Source organism: Homarus americanus, unplaced genomic scaffold, assembly GCF_018991925.1.
Source record: "Homarus americanus isolate GMGI-L3 unplaced genomic scaffold, GMGI_Hamer_2.0 scaffold35892, whole genome shotgun sequence".
In the NCBI taxonomy this organism is placed as follows: Eukaryota; Metazoa; Arthropoda; class Malacostraca; order Decapoda; family Nephropidae; genus Homarus; species Homarus americanus.
In genome coordinates this window covers 192,501-213,927 of record NW_024723978.1, presented here as the reverse complement: position 1 = coordinate 213,927, position 21,427 = coordinate 192,501, and the positions used below count along the sequence as shown (strand labels likewise).

At 47.0% G+C, this 21,427-nt stretch overlaps 1 protein-coding gene across 1 annotated transcript in view; it reads left to right on the top strand.

Annotated features, from left to right (window-relative positions):
- Positions 1 to 13,564: 13,564 nt before the first annotated feature.
- LOC121863996 overlaps positions 13,565 to 21,427 on the top strand; it is an 86,608-nt gene continuing 78,745 nt past the window's right edge. The window contains 2 exon segments of the mRNA XM_042362871.1: positions 13,565 to 13,616; positions 14,556 to 14,688. Of these exon segments, the coding sequence (XP_042218805.1) occupies positions 13,565 to 13,616; positions 14,556 to 14,688 (185 nt within the window).

Genomic DNA, 21,427 nt, shown 5'->3' with positions numbered 1-21,427 from the left:
TCATCTGATACACGCTAATTAAAACAACTAATTGGTTTAATGACGGAATTTCCTTCAAATCTTTATAACCTTGCAAGGACACACACACACGTGCACACACACATGCATATACACACACACATGCACACACACACACACACACACACACACACACACACACACACACACACACACACACACACACACACACACACACACACTATTGCATAAGTCTCCTGTTACATCAGGTCAGGCTGGAGCATGAACGCCCCTCTAAAACTACTTCCGTCCCAGTACCGCCCGACTAGAGTTAACCCCCCTCACCTCCCTCACCCCCTCACCCATTTCTCCCCATCTCCTCTACCACCCTCTTCTCCATCCCCTTCCTTTGTCCATTCTCCACCATCCCATCTCCATCCCCTTCCCCAACTCCTCACCCTCACACCCCTTCCCATCACCCTCCCCCACTAATCCTTTCCTACACCCCTGGGCAAAAAAGACTTGGACAAAATGTGGATAAAATACTGAAGAATATCACTTGGACAAAATAGTGGACAAAACGCCTGACAAAAATCACTTGGACAAAATAGTAGAGAAAATCAATGAGAAAAATCGTTTAATAACATCTCTTTGGTGGAAATCGGATTGGACAGTCCCCACAGCCCTCAGCCCTCAGCCCTCACAGCCGGCTCGCGGTGGCTCCCTAAGAGGAATTAAGGATCCACTAGCGGCGGCCGGCTGCAGCCTGTCGTAACTAGCTACTTTCTCTAATAGCCAAGCCGACGGTTCACCTAAAATACGGCTTTTTTCCTCAGGGCTTAAGGGCGAATCTTGTGGGTGTTCCTCGGCGTGGCTTTAGGACCTGCAGGGCCGGCTGGACTGGTATAAACGTGCGATATTGCCGGATACATCACAGGGCCGGCTCTGTATTGTATACGGCGCAGCGTTTTTACTGATACAAATGTCTTATTCGGCCCGTGGATCGCCTCGCTAATTGGGATGTTGCTTTACGCTCTGGCTGAGGAGGGGGTGAGAGGGGGGATGTGGGGGTAAAGGTAGTATGGGGGAAATGACAGTATGGGGAGGATAAAATGGTAGTATGGGGAAAATGGCATGTGGAGGGAAATGGCGTATGTGGAGGGATATGACAGTATGTGGAGGAAATGGCGTATGTGGAGAGAAAATGGCAGTATGTGGAGGGAGGGATATGGCAGTATGTGGAGGGATATGCAGTGGAGGAATGGCAGCGTATGTGGAGGGATATGGCATATGGGAGGATATGGCAGTATGTGGAGGGATATGGCAGTATGTGGAGGATATGGCAGTATGTGGAGGGATATGGGTATGTGGAGGGATATGGCAGTATGTGGAGGATATGGTATGTGGAGGGATATGGCAGTGTGGGAGGGATAGGCAGTATGTGAGGGATATGGCAGTATGGAGGGATATGGGTATGGGAGGGATATGGCAGGGGTTGTGGGAGGGGATTATGTGGAGGGATATGGCAGTATGTGGAGGATATGCAGTATGTGGAGGATATGGAGTATGTGGAGGATATGGCAGTATGTAAGGATATGGCAGTATGTGGGGGATAGTATGGCAGTATGTGGAGGGGATATGGCAGTATGTGGAGGGATATGGCAGTATGGAGGGATATGGCAGTATGTGGAGGGATATGGGTGGTATGTGGAGGGATATGGGCAGTATGTGGGAGGATATGGGCAGTATGTGGAGGGATATGTGTATGTGAGGGATATGGCAGTATGTGAGGATATGAGGGAGGATATGGCAGTATGGAGGATATGGCAGTATGTGGAGGGATATGGCAGTATGTGGAGGATATGGCAGTATGTGGAGGGATAGTATAGGGAAGGATATGGAGTATGTGGAGGGATATGGCAGTATGTGGAGGGATATGGCAGTAGGGAGGATATAGTATGTGGAGGGATATGGCAGTATGTGGAGGGATATGGCAGTATGTGGGAGGGATATGGCAGTATGTGGGAAGGATATGGCAGTATGTGGGAAGGATATGGGTATGTGGAGGGATATGGCAGTATGTGGAAGGATATGGCAGAAGGGAAGGATATGGCAGTATGTGGGAGGGATATGGCAGTATGTGGGAGGGATATGGCAGTATGTGGGAGGATATGGCAGTATGTGAGGGATATGGCAGTATGTGGAGGATATGGCAGTATGTGGAGGGATATAGTATGTGGAAGGATATGGGAGTATGTGGAGGGATAGGTATGTGGAGGGATATGGCAGTATGTGGAGGGATATGGTATGTGGAGGGATATGGCAGTATGTGGAGGGATATGGCAGTATGTGGAGGGATAGGCAGTATGTGGAGGGATATGGCAGTATGTGGGGATGGATGGGAGGATAGTATGTGGGATATGGGTATGGCAGTATGTGGAGGTAGAGAATATAGTTGTGGGAGGAAGGTTGTGGATGGCAGTATGTGGGGTGTTGGGATATGGGAGTATGTGGAAGGGATATGGCAGTATGGGGAGGGATATGGCAGTATGTGGAAGGATATGGCAGTATGTGGGAGGGATATGGCAGTATGTGGGAGGGATATGGCAGTATGTGGAGGATATGGCAGTATGTGGAGGGATATGGCAGTATGTGGAGGATATGGCAGTATGTGGAGGGATATGTTGTGGAGGGTGCAGTATGTGAGGGATATGGCAGTATGTGGGAGGGATATGGAGTATGTGGAGGATATGGCAGTATGTGGAGGATATGGCAGTATGTGGAGGGATATGGCAGTATGTGGAGGATATGGCAGTATGTGGGAGGGATATGGCAGTATGTGGGAGGGATATGGTAGTATGTAGGATATGGCAGTATGTGGAAGGATATGGCAGTATGTGGAGGGATATGGGTATGTGGAGGATATGGCAGGGAAGGATATGGCAGTATGTGGGAGGGATATGGCAGTATGTGGAGGGATATGGCAGTATGTGGGAGGGATATGGCAGTATGTGGAGGATATGGTATGGAGGGATATGGCAGTATGTGGGAGGGATATGGTATGTGGAGGGATATGGCAGTATGTGAGGGATATGGCAGTATGTGGAGGATATGGGAGTATGTGGGAGGAATGGCAGTATGTGGAGGGATATGGCAGTATGTGGGGGAAGGATATGGCAGTATGTGAGGGATATGGCAGTATGTGGAGGGATATGGCAGTATGTGGAGGGATATGGCAGTATGTGGAAGGATATGGCAGTATGTGGAGGGATATGGCAGTATGTGGAGGGATATGGCAGTATGTGGAGGGGATATGGCAGTATGTGGAGGGATATGGCAGTATGTGGGAGGGATATGGCAGTGTGGAAGGATATGGCAGTATGTGGGAGGGATATGGCAGTATGTGGAGGGATAGTGGCAGTATGTGGAGGGATATGGCAGTATGTGAGGGATATGGCAGTATGTGGGAGGATATGGCAGTTGTGGGAGGGATATAGGTATGTGAGGATATTATGTGGAGGGATATGGCAGTATGTGGAGGGATATGGCAGTATGTGGAAGGATATGGGCAGTATGGAGGGATATGGCAGTATGTGGGAGGGATATGGCAGTATGTGGAGGGATATGGCAGTATGTGGGAAGGATAAGGGTGTGGAGGATATGGCAGTATGTGGAGGGATATGGCAGTATGTGGAAGGATATGGCAGTATGTGGAGGGATATGGGGATGGCAGTATGTGAGGGATATGGATGTGGGATGGCAGTATGTGGAAGGATATGGCAGTATGTGGAAGGATATGTGCAGTATGTGGAGGGATATGGCAGTATGTGGAGGGATATGGCAGTATGTGGAGGATATGGCAGTATGTGGAGGGATATGGCAGTATGTGGAGGGATATGGCAGTATGTGGGGGAAATGGCGTATGTGGAGGGATATGGCAGTATGTGGAGGGATATGGCAGTATGTGGAAGGATATGGCAGTATGTGGAGGGATATGGCAGTATGTGGAGGGATATGGCAGTATGTGGAGGGATATGGCAGTATGTGGAGGATATGGCAGTATGTGGAGGGATATGGCAGTATGGGATGGCATGTGGAGGGATATGGCATGTGGAGGGATATGGCAGTATGTGGGAGGGATATGGCAGTATGTGGAGGGGATGGATGGCAGTATGTGGAGGGATATGGCAGTATGTGGAAGGATATGGCAGTATGTGGAAGGATGCGTATGTGGAGGGATATGGCAGTATGTGGAAGGATTGGCAGTGTGGAAGGATATGGCAGTATGTGGAGGGATATGGCAGGCATGTGGAGGGATATGGCAGTATGAGTGGATATGAGTGGGAGGGATATGGCAGTATGTGGAGGGATATGGCAGTATGTGGAGAAGTATGTGGAGGATATGGTGAGGGAAGGGTATGGAGGAGATGTTGTGGAGGGATATGGCAGTATGTGAAGGATATGCTTGTGGAGGATATGGCAGTATGTGGAGGGATATGGCAGTATGTGAAGGATATGGCAGTATGGAGGGATATGGCAGTATGGGAGGGATATGGCAGTATGTGGAGGGATATGGCAGTATTGAGGATATGGCGTATGTGGAGGGATATGGTGTGGAGGGAGGCAGTATGTGGAGGGATTGGCAGTTGGGAGGATGGCAGTATGTGGGGATCAGTATGTGGGGATATGGCAGTATGTGGAGGATTAGTGTATGGCAGTGTGGAGGATATGGCATGTGGAGGATATGGCAGTATGTGGGAAGGATATGGCAGTATGTGGAGGGATATGGCAGTATGTGGGAGGGATATGGCAGTATGTGGAGGGATATGGCAGTATGTGGAGGATATGGCAGTATGTGGAGGGATGGCAGTATGTGGAGGGATATGGCAGTATGTGGAGATATGGCAGTATGTGGAAGGATATGGAGTGTGAGGATATGGTATGTGGAGGGATATGGCGTATGTGGGGATATGGAGTATGTGGGATGGAGGAATGGCAGTATGTGGAGAATGGCGTGATGTGGAGGATATGGCAGGTGGAGGATATGGCAGTATGTGGAAGGATATGGCAGTATGTGAGGGATATGGCAGTATGTGGAGGGATATGGCAGTATGTGAGGGATATGGCAGTATGGAAGGATATGGCAGTATGTGGAAGGTGTTGTGGGGGATATGGCAGTATGGAGGGATATGGCAGTATGTGGAAGGATATGGGCAGTATGTGTTGGGAGGATATGGCAGTATGTGGAAGGATATGGCAGTATGTGAAGGATATGGCAGTATGTGGAAGGATATGGCAGTATGTGGAGGGATATGGCAGTATGTGGGAGTGGTATGTGGCAGTATGTGGGGATATGCAGTATGTGAGGGATATGGCAGTATGTGGGAGGGATATGGCAGTTGTGGGAGGATATGGGGATATGGCAGTATGTGAGGGATATGGGTATGTGAAGGATATGGTTGGGGGATTGGAGGGAGCAGTATGTGGAGGATATGGCAGCATGTGGAGGGATATGGCAGTGTGGAGGGATGGCATGGGTGGGTATGTGGAGGGATATGGTGGGTATGTGTGGAGGGATGGGTGTGGGGAATGAGTTGTGGAGAGGGGCATGTGGAGGATATGGCAGTGTGGGGATATGGCGTGTGGAGGGATGGCAGTATGGGGGGTGTGGGGATATGGCAGTATGTGGAGGGATATGGCAGTTGTGGGTGTGGTGGTTGGGGGTGTGGCAGTATGTAGTTGGCAGTATGTGGAGGATATGGCGTAGTGGAGGGAATGGGGGATATGGCAGTATGTGGAGGATATGGCAGTATGTGGGAAGGATATGGCAGTATGTGGGAGGATATGGCAGTATGTGGAGGGATATGGCAGTATGGAGGGATATGGCAGTATGTGGAGGGATATGGCAGTATGTGGAGGATATGGCAGTATGTGGAGGGATATGGCAGCATGTGGGAGGGATATGGCAGTATGTGGAGGATATGGCAGTATGTGGAGGGATATGGGTATGCAGATGTGGAGGGAATGGTATGTGGAGGGATATGGCAGTATTGGGAGGGATATGGCAGTATGTGGAGGGATATGGCAATGTGGTGAGGGATATGGCAGTATGTGGAGGGATATGGCAGTATGTGGAGGATATGGAGGGAAGGCAGTATGTAGGGATATGGCAGTATGTGGAGGGATATGGCAGTATGTGGGGGATATGGCAGTATGTGGGATGGCAGTGAGTATGTGGAGGGATATGGCAGTATGTGGAGGGATATGGCAGTATGTGGAGGGATGGAATGGCAGTATGTGGAGGATATGGCAGTATGTGGAGGGATATGGCAGTATGTGGAGGGATGGGGGGATTGTGTGGAGGATGGAGATGTGGGTGGTGTGGAGGGATATGGCAGTATGAGGTGAAAGGGAGGGATATGGCAGTATGTGGAGGGATATGGCAGTATGTGGAGGGATATGGCAGTATGTGGAGGGATATGGGTATGGGAGGGATATGGGTATGTGGGGATGAGGATAGCAGTATGTGGGGGATATGGCAGTATGTGGAGGGATATGGCAGTATGTGGAGGGATATGGCAGTATGTGGGAGATGCATGTGGAGGATATGGCATGTGGAGGGATATGGCAGTATGTGGAGGATATGGCAGTATGGAGGGATATGGCAGTATGTGGAAGGATATGGCAGCATGTGGAGGGTACATGTGGAGGATATGCAGTATGTGAGGGATATGGCAGTATGTGGAGGGATATGGCAGTATGTGGAGGGATATGGCAGTATGTGGAGGATATGGCATGTGGGGGGATATGGCAGTATGTGGAAGGATATGGCAGTATGTGGAGGATATGGCAGTATGTGGAGGGATATGGTGTATGTGGAGGGATGGCAGTATGTGGGAGGGATATGGTAGTATGTGGGAGGGATATGGCAGTATGTGGGAGGGATATGGCAGTATGTGGAGGGATATGGCAGTATGTGGAGGGATATGGCAGTATGTGGAGGGATATGGCAGTATGTGGAGCAGTATGTGGAGGGATATGGCAGTATGTGGAGGATATGGCAGTATGTGGAGGGATATGGCAGTATGTGGAGGGATATGCAGATGGGAATGGCAGTATGTGGAGGGATATGGCAGTATGTGGAGGGATATGGGCAGTATGTGGAAGGAAATGGCAGTATGTGGAGGGATATGGCAGTATGTGAGGGATATGGCAGTATGTGGGAGGGATATGGCAGTATGTGGAGGGATATGGCAGTATGTGGAGGGATATGGCAGTATGTGGAGGGATATGGCAGTATGTGGAGGATATGGCAGTATGTGGAGGGATATGGCAGTATGTGGGAGGATATGGCAGTATGTGGAGGGATATGGCAGTATGTGAGGGATGTGGGTGGTTGTGGGAGGGATATGGGTGGAGGGATATGGCAGATGTGAGGGATTGGAGTGTGGAGGGTATGGTGGAGGGATATGGGTATGTGAGGGATATGGTATGTGGAGGAGATGAGGGATATGGCAGTAGAGGGATATGGCAGGGAGGGTATGGAGGGATATGGCAGTATGTGGAGGGATATGGCAGTATGTGGGAGGGATATGGCAGTATGTGGAGGGATATGGTATGTGGAGTATGTGGAGGGATATGGAGGGAAGGCAGTGGAGGGATATGGCGATGTGGAGGGATATGCAGTATGGAGGATATGGCAGTATGTGGAGGGATATGCAGTATGTGGGAGGGAGTGAGGACAGTATGTGGAGGGATATGGTATGTGGAGGATATGGCGTATGTGGAGGGGATATGGGTATGTGGAGGGATATGGCAGTATGTGGAGGGATATGGCAGTATGTGGGCAGTATGTGGGATATGGTATGTGGAGGGATAAGAGTAGGTATGGGAGGGATATGGCAGTATGTGGAGGATATGGCAGTATGTGGAGGGATATGGCAGTATGTGTGGAGGGATATGGCAGTATGTGGAGGATGGGGAGGATATGGCAGTATGTGGAGGATATGGCAGTATGTGGAGGGATATGGCAGTATGTGGATGTTGTGGGGGGTATGTGGAGGGATATGGAGTGTGGAGGATATGCAGTATGTGGAGGGATATGGCAGTATGGAGGATATGGCAGTATGGAGGGATATGGCAGTATGTGGAGGGATATGGCAGTATGTGGAGGGATATGGAAGTGTGGAGGGATGGATATGTGGAGGTATGGCAGTATGGGATATGGTAGTAGGAGGGATATGGCAGTATGTGGAGGATATGGCAGGTATGTGGAGGGATATGGCAGTATGTAGGGATATGGCAGTATGTGGAGGGATATGGCAGTATGTGGAGGGATATGGCAGTATGTGGAGGGATATGGCAGTATGTGGAGGGGATATGGCAGTATGTGGAGGGATATGGCAGTATGTGGGAAGGATATGGCAGTATGTGAGGGATATGGCAGTATGTGGAGGTGATGTGGAGGGATATGGCAGTATGGAGGATATGGCAGTATGTGGAGGGATATGGCAGTATGTGGAGGGATATGGCAGTATGTGGAGGGATATGGCAGTATGTGAGGATATGGCAGTATGTGGGAAGGATATGGCAGTATGTGGAGGGATATGGCAGTATGTGGAGGGATATGGCAGTATGTGGAGGGATATGGCAGTATGTGGAGGGATATGGCAGTATGTGGAAGGATATGGGGTTGGCAGTGGGAGGGATATGGCAGTATGTGGGAAGGATATGGCAGTATGTGGAGGGATATGGCAGTATGTGGGAGGGATATGGCAGTATGTGGAAGGATATGGCAGTATGTGGAGGGATATGGCAGTATGTGGGAGGATATGGCAGTATGTGGAGGATATGACAGTATGTGGAGGGATATGGCAGTATGTGGAGGGATATGGCAGTATGGAGGATACAGTATGTGGAGGGATATGGCAGTATGTGGAAGGATATGCTGTGAGGGATATGGGCAGTATGTGGAGGGATGGGGATATGGCAGTATGTGGAGGGATATGACAGTATGTGGAGGGATATGACAGTATGTGGAGGATATGGGATATGTGGAGGGATATGGCAGTATGTGGAGGGATATGGCAGTATGTGGAGGGAAATGACAGTATGTGGAAGGATATGACAGTATGTGGAGGGATATGGCATTAAGCAATAGTTTACAATTGGAAACTCTGGCGGTATATGGCATTAAGTTTGTTTTGATATTTTCCCGCCAATTTCTAACTCTGCCAAAGTGACTATTAATCGTTTATGGGATTATTTTCGAATTTATATCAAAAGGCCATTAAACGGTTGGATTACCTATATAATTGTCGAGTTCACAGGGTGATTTGATTCCCTAATTGATACGTGTTTAAATCACAGATGGAATATGAGTTATATGGCGGTTTTTGGCATTGAGTTTGTTTTTATGTTTTCCCGTCAATTCTGGTGTTTAAAATGAGTTGATGACATGAATTATTTTTTATTTTTATATATCAAACGAGCATAAAATTTTTTGGGTCAGATTACTTTTGGGGAATTTTTGGGGAACTTTGAATTGAATGGCAGTATGTGGGTAAGTCTGTTTACCTATTTTCCCCGCCAAAACTTAAAGTCCTGCTAAAACAAACAAACACATTTAAAATGGATATCTATTTACAAAACCTTTTAAATTTTAAAAATCATCGGATTACTTAAACACGTTATTCGCGAGAGGAATTACTCGACTAAAATAAAAAAAAACCCGGATTAATGGCAATATGAGGCAACGATTTTGTTTTGATGTTTTTCCCGCCAAATATGAACATAAAATAACACGCTGGCTTTAAGTATCTTAATTGGGTTAATAAAATTCTCTAAAAATAGGATTATAGCGGCTTCTGGCAATGAGTTTGTTTGCTTTTCCCGCCCAAATCTGTAAATCCTCGGACTATAATAAATACTTTTAAAAATTTGTGTATAACTTTGATTATAATTTCTATTAAGTGAGAATCAAAATATTGTTATATGGAGTTGATGTGTTTTTTAACGTATATTATAATTATGGTATATTGTAACGATTAAGCCATTATATAACCTGTATTTAACGGACTAGAGAGGAAATTCCACTATTGAGGGTCTGTTATTTGTGAAATCTCCTTCTAATGAACTATGTAAATGGAAATCCGTTCTGTCGAGTGTCTATTAGTTTTGTAACCCTCCATATAACGGAATATATATAGAGAAGTCCGTTATATGGAGGGTTCATTAGAAAAGTAACCCCCATCTAACGGATTATGAAATATAAAGAATCCGTTATATCGAGGGTTTATTATCAACGGATTATATATAGAGAAGTCCGTTATATGGAGGGTTCACTGTATCCAAACCGGAGTTCAAAATATAAATCCATTATTCACGCAATAGAAAATATTGGAATCATTTAGTGTTGTAATTTGTTGCGAATATGTGTGTGTGTGTGTGTGTGTGTGTGTGTGTGTGAGTGCTGTGTTCCGGTTGTCTTGGTAACATGTGAGGTATTAATATTTTTCTCTCTCATCTTACTGGGATTTTAAACTGCACTTAAAGTCTTAATCCCCGTCTTAAGGCTCCAGCTCGGCGCCACGACCGGACAATACTATGAGCTTGGTTAGGTTAGGTTAGGTTAGGTTGAGGTTAGGTTGATAGGTTAGGGGTAGGTAGGTTAGGGTTAGGTTAGGTTAGATAGGACAGGATAGGATAGGTTAGGTGGTTAGGTTAGGTTAGAGGTTAGGTTGGTTAGGAGTTAGGTTAGGTTAGGATAGATAGATAGGTTAGGTTGGTTAGGTTAGGTTAGGTTAGGTTATTCTCAAACTATCTTACGTTAAAATCACCTCTTTTTACCTTAACTGGGAACAGGTAAGATGTAAGTTAAGGTCTTTTTGTGTCTTAACTTAATTGTAGTAAGTGTGTTCTCTTTTATACACTTAAAAGGAAAGATTAACTTACGAGACACTCAGAATCCAAGTCTTTCCTCAAATGAACTGACTCCACAGAATATATTTTTACGAACTGAATTGCCAAATTTAGCGGATCTTTTGACTCATCTCTTGATTTTTAGTCAATTTGGCGAACTAAACCGCTGAGGAAGTTGGCGATTTTAATGAAAAGTTCGAGTTGGCGATTTTTTTTTTACCCATTTTTTTTTTAGTTGAGATTAGGTTAGGTTAGGTTAGGTAAGTTAAGATTAGGGTTTGTTAGGTTAGGGGTAAAGGTTAAGGTTGTGTAGGTTGTTAGTGATGGTGCTAGGTTGTTGGGTTGTTAGGTGAAGTGAGGTTAGATTAAGGTTTAAGAGAATGAAAGAAGAAGAAGAAGAGAGAGAGAGAGAGAGAGAGAGAGAGAGAGAGAGAGGTACGGTGTTAAACGAGCCATGATACGTGTTTTTTACCGTGTGGTGGTGGTGGGGGTGTAGGTGTGGTAGTGGTGTAGTGGTCAGGGAACTGGTGTGGCGTCCCAGGGGTCAAGGGTTCGAATTCCATTGATGGGTGCAGAGACGGGTTGATTTATAGGGTGGTAGAGCGAGACAACAAGAGAGAGAGAGAGAGAGAGAGGAGGAGAAACCCTCATCTCAAGGAATTTCTAGAAGAGCAAGAAACATCCGTCTCTCTCTTTCTCTCCCTCTCTTCCTCTTTCCTCTCTCCGTCTCTCCCACTCCTCCTTTGTCTCCCCACCCTCCCTCTCACCTATAATTCCCTCTCTGACTCCTGGCATCTATAATTCTCTTTTAGATTATATGAACGGGTTGTAACCGGTTTGGGTCAAGAATCGATGACTGTCTGTGTGTTTGTGTGTGTGTTTGTGTTTGTATGTCGGTGTGTGTATGTGTTTGTGTGTTTGTGATATCTATCTATCTATCTATCAATCTCTTCTTATATTCATTTATCTGTCTATATATGTATGTATGTATGTATGTATGTATGTATGTATGTATGTATAATGACCCAATTCACTATGAAAGGATTACTACCATGAATAACTTTAATTAAAAATACAAAGTGAATCTAGATCAAGGTGTACTGCCATCACTCTGACCCACATCACTGTTAAGGGAATCAGGTCAGTGTGAAGCGGCCATACCTCTATATAGCGGACTTCTCGTGTAGTTCGTTATATGGAGGGTTTTTTACCTTTAATTGAATGTGTGTGTGGGGGTGTGGGGGGTGGGTGTGTGTGTGTGTGTGTGTGTGTGTGTGTGTGTGTGTGTGTGTGTGTGTGTGTGTGTGTGGTGTCATTAGTCTTTAACTCACCAGTATTTAAGTCTTGTCAGTTTGGGGTGAAATAACTTTGGGGAGGGGGTGGTGAGGTAAGGGGGGAGGGGTGGGGTGAGGTGAGGGGGAGGGGGGTGAGGGAGGTGAGGGGAAGGAGGGGTGAGGGGGGAGAGGGGAGTGGGGGTGAGGGGTGAGGTGAGGGGGAAGGAGGGGGTGAGGTGAGGTGAGGAAGGAGGGGGGGGGTGAGGGAGAGGGAGAGGAGGGGAAGGAGGAATATCAAGAAGGAGATGGAGGGAGAGAAGGAGGGAAGGATAATGAAGGAGAGAAGGAGTAACACCAACACCACAAAAATCAATTTTCCCCAAAAATCACTTTCAGAATAAAACCTCAAAATCTGTGAACAAGAATTCCAAAGTATGTTAATATTTATGTCGGGCGAGGGTGGGCTGTGGGCGGTGGGCGGTGCGTGTGGGTGGGGGGTGGAGGGGGTGGGATAGGGTGATGGTGGGTGGAAGGATGGGATGGGTTGTGGGGGTAGTGGTGGGGAGAATGGTGGGGGAAATTCTCTGATATTAAAGCCATATTTTACATTCTTCATCATAACTCCTGAATCTGGGGAATTTCCTCTCGATGCAATGTAAGAAATTGGATTATATTTTTTTTTATTAATGTTATTATTTATTTTAGTGTTTGTGTGTGTGTAAACAATGTCTCTATGTAAACAAATAGCAAACAATCATGTCCTATCAACACGTCAGTACACCCCTATAGGCTTCATGCGTGGGTGAGATAGGGATTTTGGTTTATGCTCTGTACGTAATGGATTTGGTTTCACGGTCCATAAAATTTTTTTTACTATTGGGATTTTTTTAATTGAGTGTTAACGTGTTTTTTTGTGTTTGTGTGAAGGATGAAAGGGGATTTTATTTTTGGGGGGTCTAATAAAATTGTCTTTCTTGTGGTTAAAATATACAGGAATTTATTTTACTTATATATGAAACAGATATTTTGGTTTGGTTTTCGTTATTATAGAATTTATTGGGATTTTTGTGTCCTGGATTTTGATTTTATTTTTACGTATGGATGGACTAAAAATAATCTGGTATCAATTTATTCCCTTCCCCACAATATAATGGGATTTTATTTTACTTACATTTTGTCTCGTTGTTTGGTAAGGGATATACAATTCTGGTTTTATAATATCGCACATTTTTTCACTGATTTACAACAACAACAACAACAACAAATAATAACAATAACAACAGCAATAACAATAACAATAACAATATTAAATAACATACAAATAGCAATCAATAACACCTCAATAACACAATATGTTCTTCAATAACAGTAAGTGTGGCGTAATAACATTGTAATAACTAATGTTTTCGTCCATGGGCGGGGCGGAACGAGGGTCGACACAGCTGGTGCTTGTTAGCGTGATGGGTAGTTAGGAGTTGTTAAAGAGGTAATTGGTACTGTAGTTATGGTCTTGGGTGGCAGGTGTTGATGCTGGGTGGGTGGGTGGGTGGCCGGGTAGGTTAGGTTAGGTTAGGTCAGGTTAGGTTAGATTAGGTTAGGTTAGGTTAGGGTTAGGTTAGGTCAGGTCAGGTTAGGTTAGGATTAGGTTAGGTTAGTCAGGTCAGTTAGATTAGGTAGTTAGGTTGTGGGTTAGGTTAGGTTAGGTCAGGTCAGGTCAGGTTAGGTTAGATTGGGATTAAGTTGTAGTTTAGTTAGGCATTATCACTTACGAGAAAAAAAATCACCTAAGGTAAAACTCAGGTGATTTTGGGGAGACCTCGTAAGTGAGGAACTTTTAGTGAGTAAAAAGTTTATGTGGAGGTAAGTTTTATTAAGCTGTTGTAAGTGAGATATTTAAGTGATATGAGACGCTTAGGGAGCTGTGAAGTAGTGGTGTAAGTAGGGTGTTAAGTGAGGTGTAAAGTGAGGTGTAAGTGAGGTGTAAAGTGAGGTGTAAAGTGAGGGATGAAGTGAGGTGTGAAGTGAGATGTTGTGAAGTGAGGTGTTGTGATATGAAGTGAGATATGAAGTGAGATGTGAGATGAGGTAACTGTCTCTCTTAAGGTGTGACATGACCTACACTCGGACATGTACTTGTGTTTAATTCATCATCATAAAGTGAATGATGTTTAATAACTTTTTTAAGAGGAATATATATATATTTTTTCTATTATTTTTATGTCTCTCTCTCTCTCTCTCTCTCTGTCTCTCTCTTCTGTCTCTGTCTCTCCCCTTTCTCCCCTCTGTCTCCACTCTCCCTCCTCTCTACAGCCTGACACTAATCCCTCCTCACCACCACCTCCCTCCCTCTCCCTCCTCCCCACCACAACCCCCCAGGCTAACTCTCTCCCTCCCCCCCCTCAGGACTGGTCTTGAGCGAGCACATCCTCCACTTCGAACCCGTGTTCTACGACCCTCACCACCTGAGGAGTCAACACCACCGCGCCAAGAGGGATGCCAACCATGAGCTCCGACTCCAGTTTACAGCGCATAACAGGTGAGTCGAGGGTTACCTGTTGATTATATGGTTACCTGTTGATTAGATAACAGGTGAGTCGAGGTTACCTGTTGATTATATGTTACCTGTTGATTAGATAACAGGTGAGTCGAGGGCCTGTTGATTATACGGTTACCTGTTGATTACATGGATTACCTGTTGATTAGATAACAGGTGAGTGAGGGTTACCTGTTGATTATATGGTTACCTGTTGATTAGATAACAGGTGGTCGAGGTTACCTGTTGATTACAGGATTACCTGTTGATTAGATAACAGGTGAGTCGAGGGTTACCTGTTGATTATATGGTTACCTGTTGATAACAGGTGAGTCGAGGGTTACCTGTTGATTATACGGTTACCTGTTGATTACATGGATTACCTGTTGATTAGATAACAGGTGAGTCGAGGTTACCTGTTGATTATATGGTTACCTGTTGATTAGATGGATACCTGTTGATTAGATAACAGGTGAGTCGAGGTTACCTGTTGATTAGATGATGTGTGTTAGGAGAGAGGAGGGGAGAGAGAGATAGAGAGAGACATAGGTAAGACACAGGTGATCCAACTTAGACAACTTTAGGCCGCCAGTAAGGTGTAAACAACCTGTAAATCACCCCAGAGATCCAGGTGTTCTCGGGGCAATGATCCACCAACCTAACCTCCAGAAAATAACCCCAGAAAATCCTCCCCCAGAAAATACTCCCAGAAAATATTCCCCCAGAAAATACTCCCCCAGAAAATCCCCCAAGAGAAAATCCCCAGAAAATCCTCCCATGGAAAATCCCCCGGAAAAAGTCCCCAGAAAATACCTCCATAAAAATCCCCCAGAAATACCACCAGGGAAATACGCCCAGAAATTAACCCCAGAACCCCCGAAAATACTGTAGAAAATCTCACAAATACCGTTAATGAGGCGAGTCGTTAACGGTTCCCTTCGTTACGTCTTCTGATTGGTCAACCGAGTTTTCAAAAGGTGGTCGTTGATTGGTTCTTTTGTTTCGCCTCGCGCGCCTGACTACCCAATCCGATTCATTTCCCCAGGCCAAAGGGAACGAGTAGTGTTATAACGAGGGCGAATTAGAACCAAGTGCAGAGTTAATTGAATTATTTTCGCCAATAGGATTCGACTCCTTGTGAATATTGGCGCCTTGGTGTTAAGACTCGCAGAGGTACGCTATAAGGAACGCCATTAGAAGCAGAACACTGGCGAAGGTTAGCCTGGCGTTGATGTGGTTGGGTATTGTAAGTGTGTGTGTGTGTGTGTGTGTGTGTGTGTGTGTGTGTGTGTGTGTGTGTGTGTGTGTGTGTTTCTTCTTCTTCTTCATTTCCTCCTCATCCTCCCCTTTCCCTCTCCTCTCCTCCTCCTCCCTCCTCCTCCTCCTCCTCCTTCCTCCCCCTCCCTTCCTCCTCCTCCTCCTCCTCCCTCTCTTCTCCTCTCTCCTCCTCCTCCCCTCCTCCTCCTCCTCCTCCTCCTCCTCCTCCTCCTCCTCCCTCCTCTCCTCCTCCCCTCCTCCTCCTCCTCCTCCCTCCTCCTCCCTCCTTCCTCCTCACTCCCTCCTCCTCCTCCCTCCTCCTCCTCTCCTCTTCCTCCTCCCCTCCTCCTCCCTCCTCCTCCTCCTCCTCCCCTCCTCCCTCCTCCTCCTCCTCTCCTCCTCCTCCTCCTCCCCTCCCTCTCCTCCCTCCTCCTCCCTCCTCCCCTCCCCCCCTCCTCCTCCTCCTCCTCCCTCCTCTCTCCCCTCTTCCTCCTCCCTCTCCTCCCCTCCTCCTCCCTCCCTCCCCCCTCTCCTCTCCTCCTCCTCCCTCCTCCTCCCTCCTCCTCCTCCTCCTCCTCCCCTCCTCCCTCCTCCCCTCCCTCTCCCTCCTCCCCCTCCTCCTCCTCCTCCTCCTCCTCCCTCCTCCTCCTCCTCCTCCTCCTCCTCCCTCCTCCTCCCCCTCCCCTCCTCCTCTCCTCTCCTCCTCCCCTCCTCCCACTCCTCCTCCTCCTCCTCCTCCTCTCCCTGTCCTCCTCCCCCCTCCCCTCCTCCTCCTCCTCCCTCCTCCTCCTCCTCCCTCCCCCCTCCCCTCCTCCTCTCCTCCCTCTCCCTCCTCCTCCCTCCTCCTCCTCCTCCCACTCCTCCTCTCCTCCTCCCCTCCTCTCCTGTTCCTCCTCCTCCTCTCCTCTTCCTCCCCTCCTCCTCCCCCTCCCTCTCCCTCCCTCCCTCCTCCTCCTCCTCCCTCCTCCCTCCTCCTCCTCCTTTCCCTCCTCCTCCTCTTCCTCCTCCTTTCCCCCTCCCTCTTCCTCCTCCTCCTCCTCCTCCTCCATTAATAAGTAAAAATCTTTGTTGACATTAATTACAGGCAGCAGAACAAAGAGCTTCACTTTGTAATTGTCTTAATGCTTCTAATGGCGGCCATTTTGTACGTCAGGTTATTATGTCTTCATTGTTGGTGTTGTCATGTGTGCATAACGTGTGTACATAGAGGTATACACGTGTGCATATTTATAGGTATGCACGTGTGTTTTGTTATGGTATGTATGTATGTATGTATGTATGTGTGTATGTATGTATGTACGTATGTATGTATGTATGTACGTGTGTGTATGTATGTATGTATGTGTGTATGTATCTGTCTTCATGTCATGTGTGTTCATTGCGTGTAGACGAACAAAAGTTTACACACAAGTTTGGGTTCAAGTTACACGTGCGTCTGAATTCACGAGGGTTACTTTACGCACACATGTACGTATACAGTACCACATGCACAGTCCTTGGTTAATGACCTATGACCTATGTATGTGACTGACCTCTGACCTCTACAACACAAGACTGATTCTGCATGAGGTCTAAACACAGATGAAGGTTGTCCAAAAAATATGTGTTGCTTCAGTGTTGAGAAAGAAGTGTGAAGGAACTGTGAAGGAAATGAAACTGTGAAGGAATTATTGACACATAGCTCTCTCTCTCTCTCTCTCTCTCTCTCTCTCTCTCTCTCTCACACGGTTATAATTAAGACCGGTAGTAAACACAGGTAGGATTAGTTACCTGTTAATTATCATCATTATCGTAATCACCTGCTCATATAGGCAGGTAGATTAATTGTGGTAGATGGTAGATTAATTGTGGTAGGTGGTAGATTAATTGTGGTAGGTGGTAGATTATCAAATTTCATTATACGTCACCGAAAACAAATGTGTCTCTCTGATTGGTCGAGAGCTGTGCTGATCCATGACGTCATAACAGACGCTGGCTGGCTATTGGATGAAAAAGTTTGCGAGGAAATCCATTTTTTTCTCATAGGACGATAATTATCATAAAAACAACAGGTATAATCATCCTAGGAAAAAAAAAAACTAGGTTAAATTTTTAACTTTAGGATGAACAAGGCCATAAGACCAAAGCAGAGTTATTCATCCTAGGGTAAAATAAACCATAGCGTGATATATTGTTTTTCATAGGACGAACAAAGACATGAGAGCAAATCAGTTATTCATCCTAGGATAAAATAAATAAACTGGCGGGGGTTTTTCTAGGACGAACACAGTCAAAGGAATATAGAACGTGGAAAGTCATAAGAGTAGATCATCCTGTGAGAAAAAAAAAGAGAGAGACTGTTTTTTCCCGGACGAACACGGTCATAGGAACTAGTGCAGGATGTAATCAGACTAATTCATCCTGGGGAAAAAAAAATAGACTACCTAGATGTATTTTCTCTCGAGGACGAACGTGGTCATGGAAACTACTGTAGAGCAAGGAAAGTAGTTCATCCTGGGAAGGAGAAAAAGACCTGTCAGGGCCGTCAGCTGTTATGGCTTCAAATGATCACAATAACACCATGGCTGACTGACTGACTGACTGGCGACCTGCTGACACACTTTCTCTCTCTCTCTCTCTCTCTCTCTCTATCTCTTTGGGGAGTAGGGAGGAGTAAGAGAAGAGAGGATAATAAGGAGAGGTAGATGCAAGAATAGGAGGAAGAAAGGAAAGAGGAATAGAAGAGGAAGAGGAATGAAAAATGAAGGTAACTAGAAAAGAGGAATGAGGGGAATAGAAAGGAATGAAAAGGAGTAGGAAGAGAAAGGAGCATAGAAAAGAATAAGACTAAAAGAAGTGAGGAAGAGGGGAGGAGAATAAGAAGGAATAGGAGGAGGAATAAAGGAAGGAATAGAAGGAGGAGGAGGAGGCGATAGGTAGACACAATTACCCAAGAAATAGACCCGTAAATAAGGAGACAAGGTGTGGCTGTAGAGAACACTAGGTGGACCGTAACCCTGATTTAAGAGGTTTTACTGTTACCGTTTTAAGGATTTTTGGGGGGGTTTATTTTTTTGTTATTTTTTAAGGGGTTTTGGTTTTTGTTTTTAGGGTTTTTAAGTTTTTGTGTTTTTGTTTAAGAGCGTCGTGGAGTACATTTTGTTGTTGTTGAGGAAATGAAGGAGGTCCTGTACAGTGTCCCTTCCCTTCCTTCCCTTCCTTCCCTCCCTCCTTCCTTTCCTTCCCTTCCCCCCCTCTCTCTCCCCTTCCCTCCCCTCTCTCCCCTTCCCTCCCCTCTCTCCCCTTCCCTCCCCTCTCTCCCCTTCTCTCCCCCCATCTCCCTTCTCTCTCACCACATGACCAACTTCCTCCCAGCTAATTGCACCTGACCACAGACCACTACCTGATGGTCTCCTTACCCCTCTCCATCACCCCACCTCCCCCTCTCCCTCCTCTCCCTCCTCCCACTCCCCTCTCCCCACCATCGTTAAATGTCCTTCACAGTGGGTAACCTTCACACACACACACACACACACACACACACACACACACACACACACACACACACACACACACCCTCTCTCTCTCTCTCTCTCTCTCTCTCTCTCTCTCTCTCTTCAACAATATAACCCGGAGGTGATGCAATCAATGTAAACATCCCCCCTGTTGACGTAATTGCCCCGAGCCTTTAATCCCATTGCCTCTAATTGCCCACCTCAATTACCTGTATTAAGACGCAAAACGAACTACCTCGTTAACTCGACAATGTCTTATTATAACTACTGAAGGTGGAGAGTTATCACAGGGTCTTCTCTTCTTCTTCCTTCTTCTTCCTTCTTCTCTTTTCTTCCTCCTCTTCCTTCGTTATCTTCCTCCTTCCTTCTTCCTTCCTTCTCTTCCTCCTCCTCTTTCTTCCTTCGTTATCTTCCTTCTTCGCCTTCTGTTTTCCTCCTCCTCCTTCTTCATCTTCTCCTCCTGTTCCTCCTCCTTCCTTCCTTCCCCTTCTGCATTCCCTCTTAACCTCCTTCCTTATCTCTCTCTTTTTATCCTCCTCTTCCTCTTCCTCTTCCTCTTTCTCCCACAGTTAACTTCTACAGGATATTGTACTCATTGCCAAAGCTCCTGGCCCGCCCACCCTAGGCCCGCCCACCCTAGGTCCGCCCACACCAGGCCCACCACCTCAGACCCCACCACCCAAGGCGCCCACCCCAGGCCGCCACCCCAGGCCCCCTCACCAGGCCACCCACCTCAGACCCCACCCACCCCCAGCCCTTCCACCCCAGGCCTCCCACACCAGGCCCACCCACCTCATAAACCATCATCAAAATAATCACTCCTCAAGAATTATTCCTCTTGCGCCCACTCGCCCACCAAGTCTCTTGTTGCTCGAGAGGTCAAATTCTCTCCTCAGCTGCTGTTGGAACGTATCTGTCTGTGTGAGGCGAGGACTCAAGGTTTACTGGGGGGAAGGGGGAGGAGGGGTGGTTGGAGGAGGGAGGGTGGTTGGAGGAGGGAAGGGGTGGTTGGAGGAGAAGGGTTGGTTGGAGGAAGAGAGTTGGTTGGAGGGATGGGAGAGGGGTGGTTGGAGGGAGGAGAGGGTGGTTGGAGGGAGGGTTGGTTGGAGGATGGGAGGGGTGGTTGGAGGGGGGGAGAGGGTTGGTTGGAGGGGAAGAAGGGTTGGTTGGAGGAGGAGAGGGTTGGTTGGAGGGAGGGAGAGGGTGGTTGGAGGATGGGAGGGGGTGGTTGGAGGAGAGGTTGGAGGAGGGAAGAGGTTGTGGAGGAGGTTGGTGGAGGGAGGAAGAGGGTTGTTGGAGGGGAGGGGGTGGTTGGAGGGAGAGGAGGAGGAATAAGGGAAGAAGGGAGGTCGTTGCAGGTGAAGGTAGAAGAGGGGAAGGGATGGGGTGGAGAGGAAGGGGGAGGGAGAGGGAGGAGGTGTAACAACGTATCTAATTGCCTCACATTAAGCTAAATTAAACTACGGTACAATGATAGATTCACACACACACACACACACACACGACGTTAGGTCGAGAGAGAAGAGCGATATCGATATTAATCCGAGTATTTCCGTGTTATTGTTAAGCAGAGAGGAAGGTTGGGTTATGGCTTAAATCCTCTCTCTCTCTCTCTCTCTCTCTGTGTCTGTCTCTTTATCTATCTATCTATCCTGTTTACCGTCCCGTGCCACTCATCATCCCTCCTTCCTCCTTCCTCACTCCTTCCTCTCCTTCCCTCCCGCCTTTTTTCCTCCTTACCACCCATTCTTCCAACCATTCCCTCCCTCCTCATCTCTCTCCTTATCTCTCTCTCCTCACCTCTCTCCTCACCTCTCCTCCCTACCCCCCCCCTCGACAGGTGTAAGGTTTTCCGAGAACACTAAACAGAGTAGAGAGAGAGAGAAGAGAGAAGAGAGAAGCGCATCACCCTCACAATCGCTCCACTAATACCTCCATCTACCTGTCCATTATCTACCTCCATCTACCTGGTGTGTATCAACGCGTTCTAG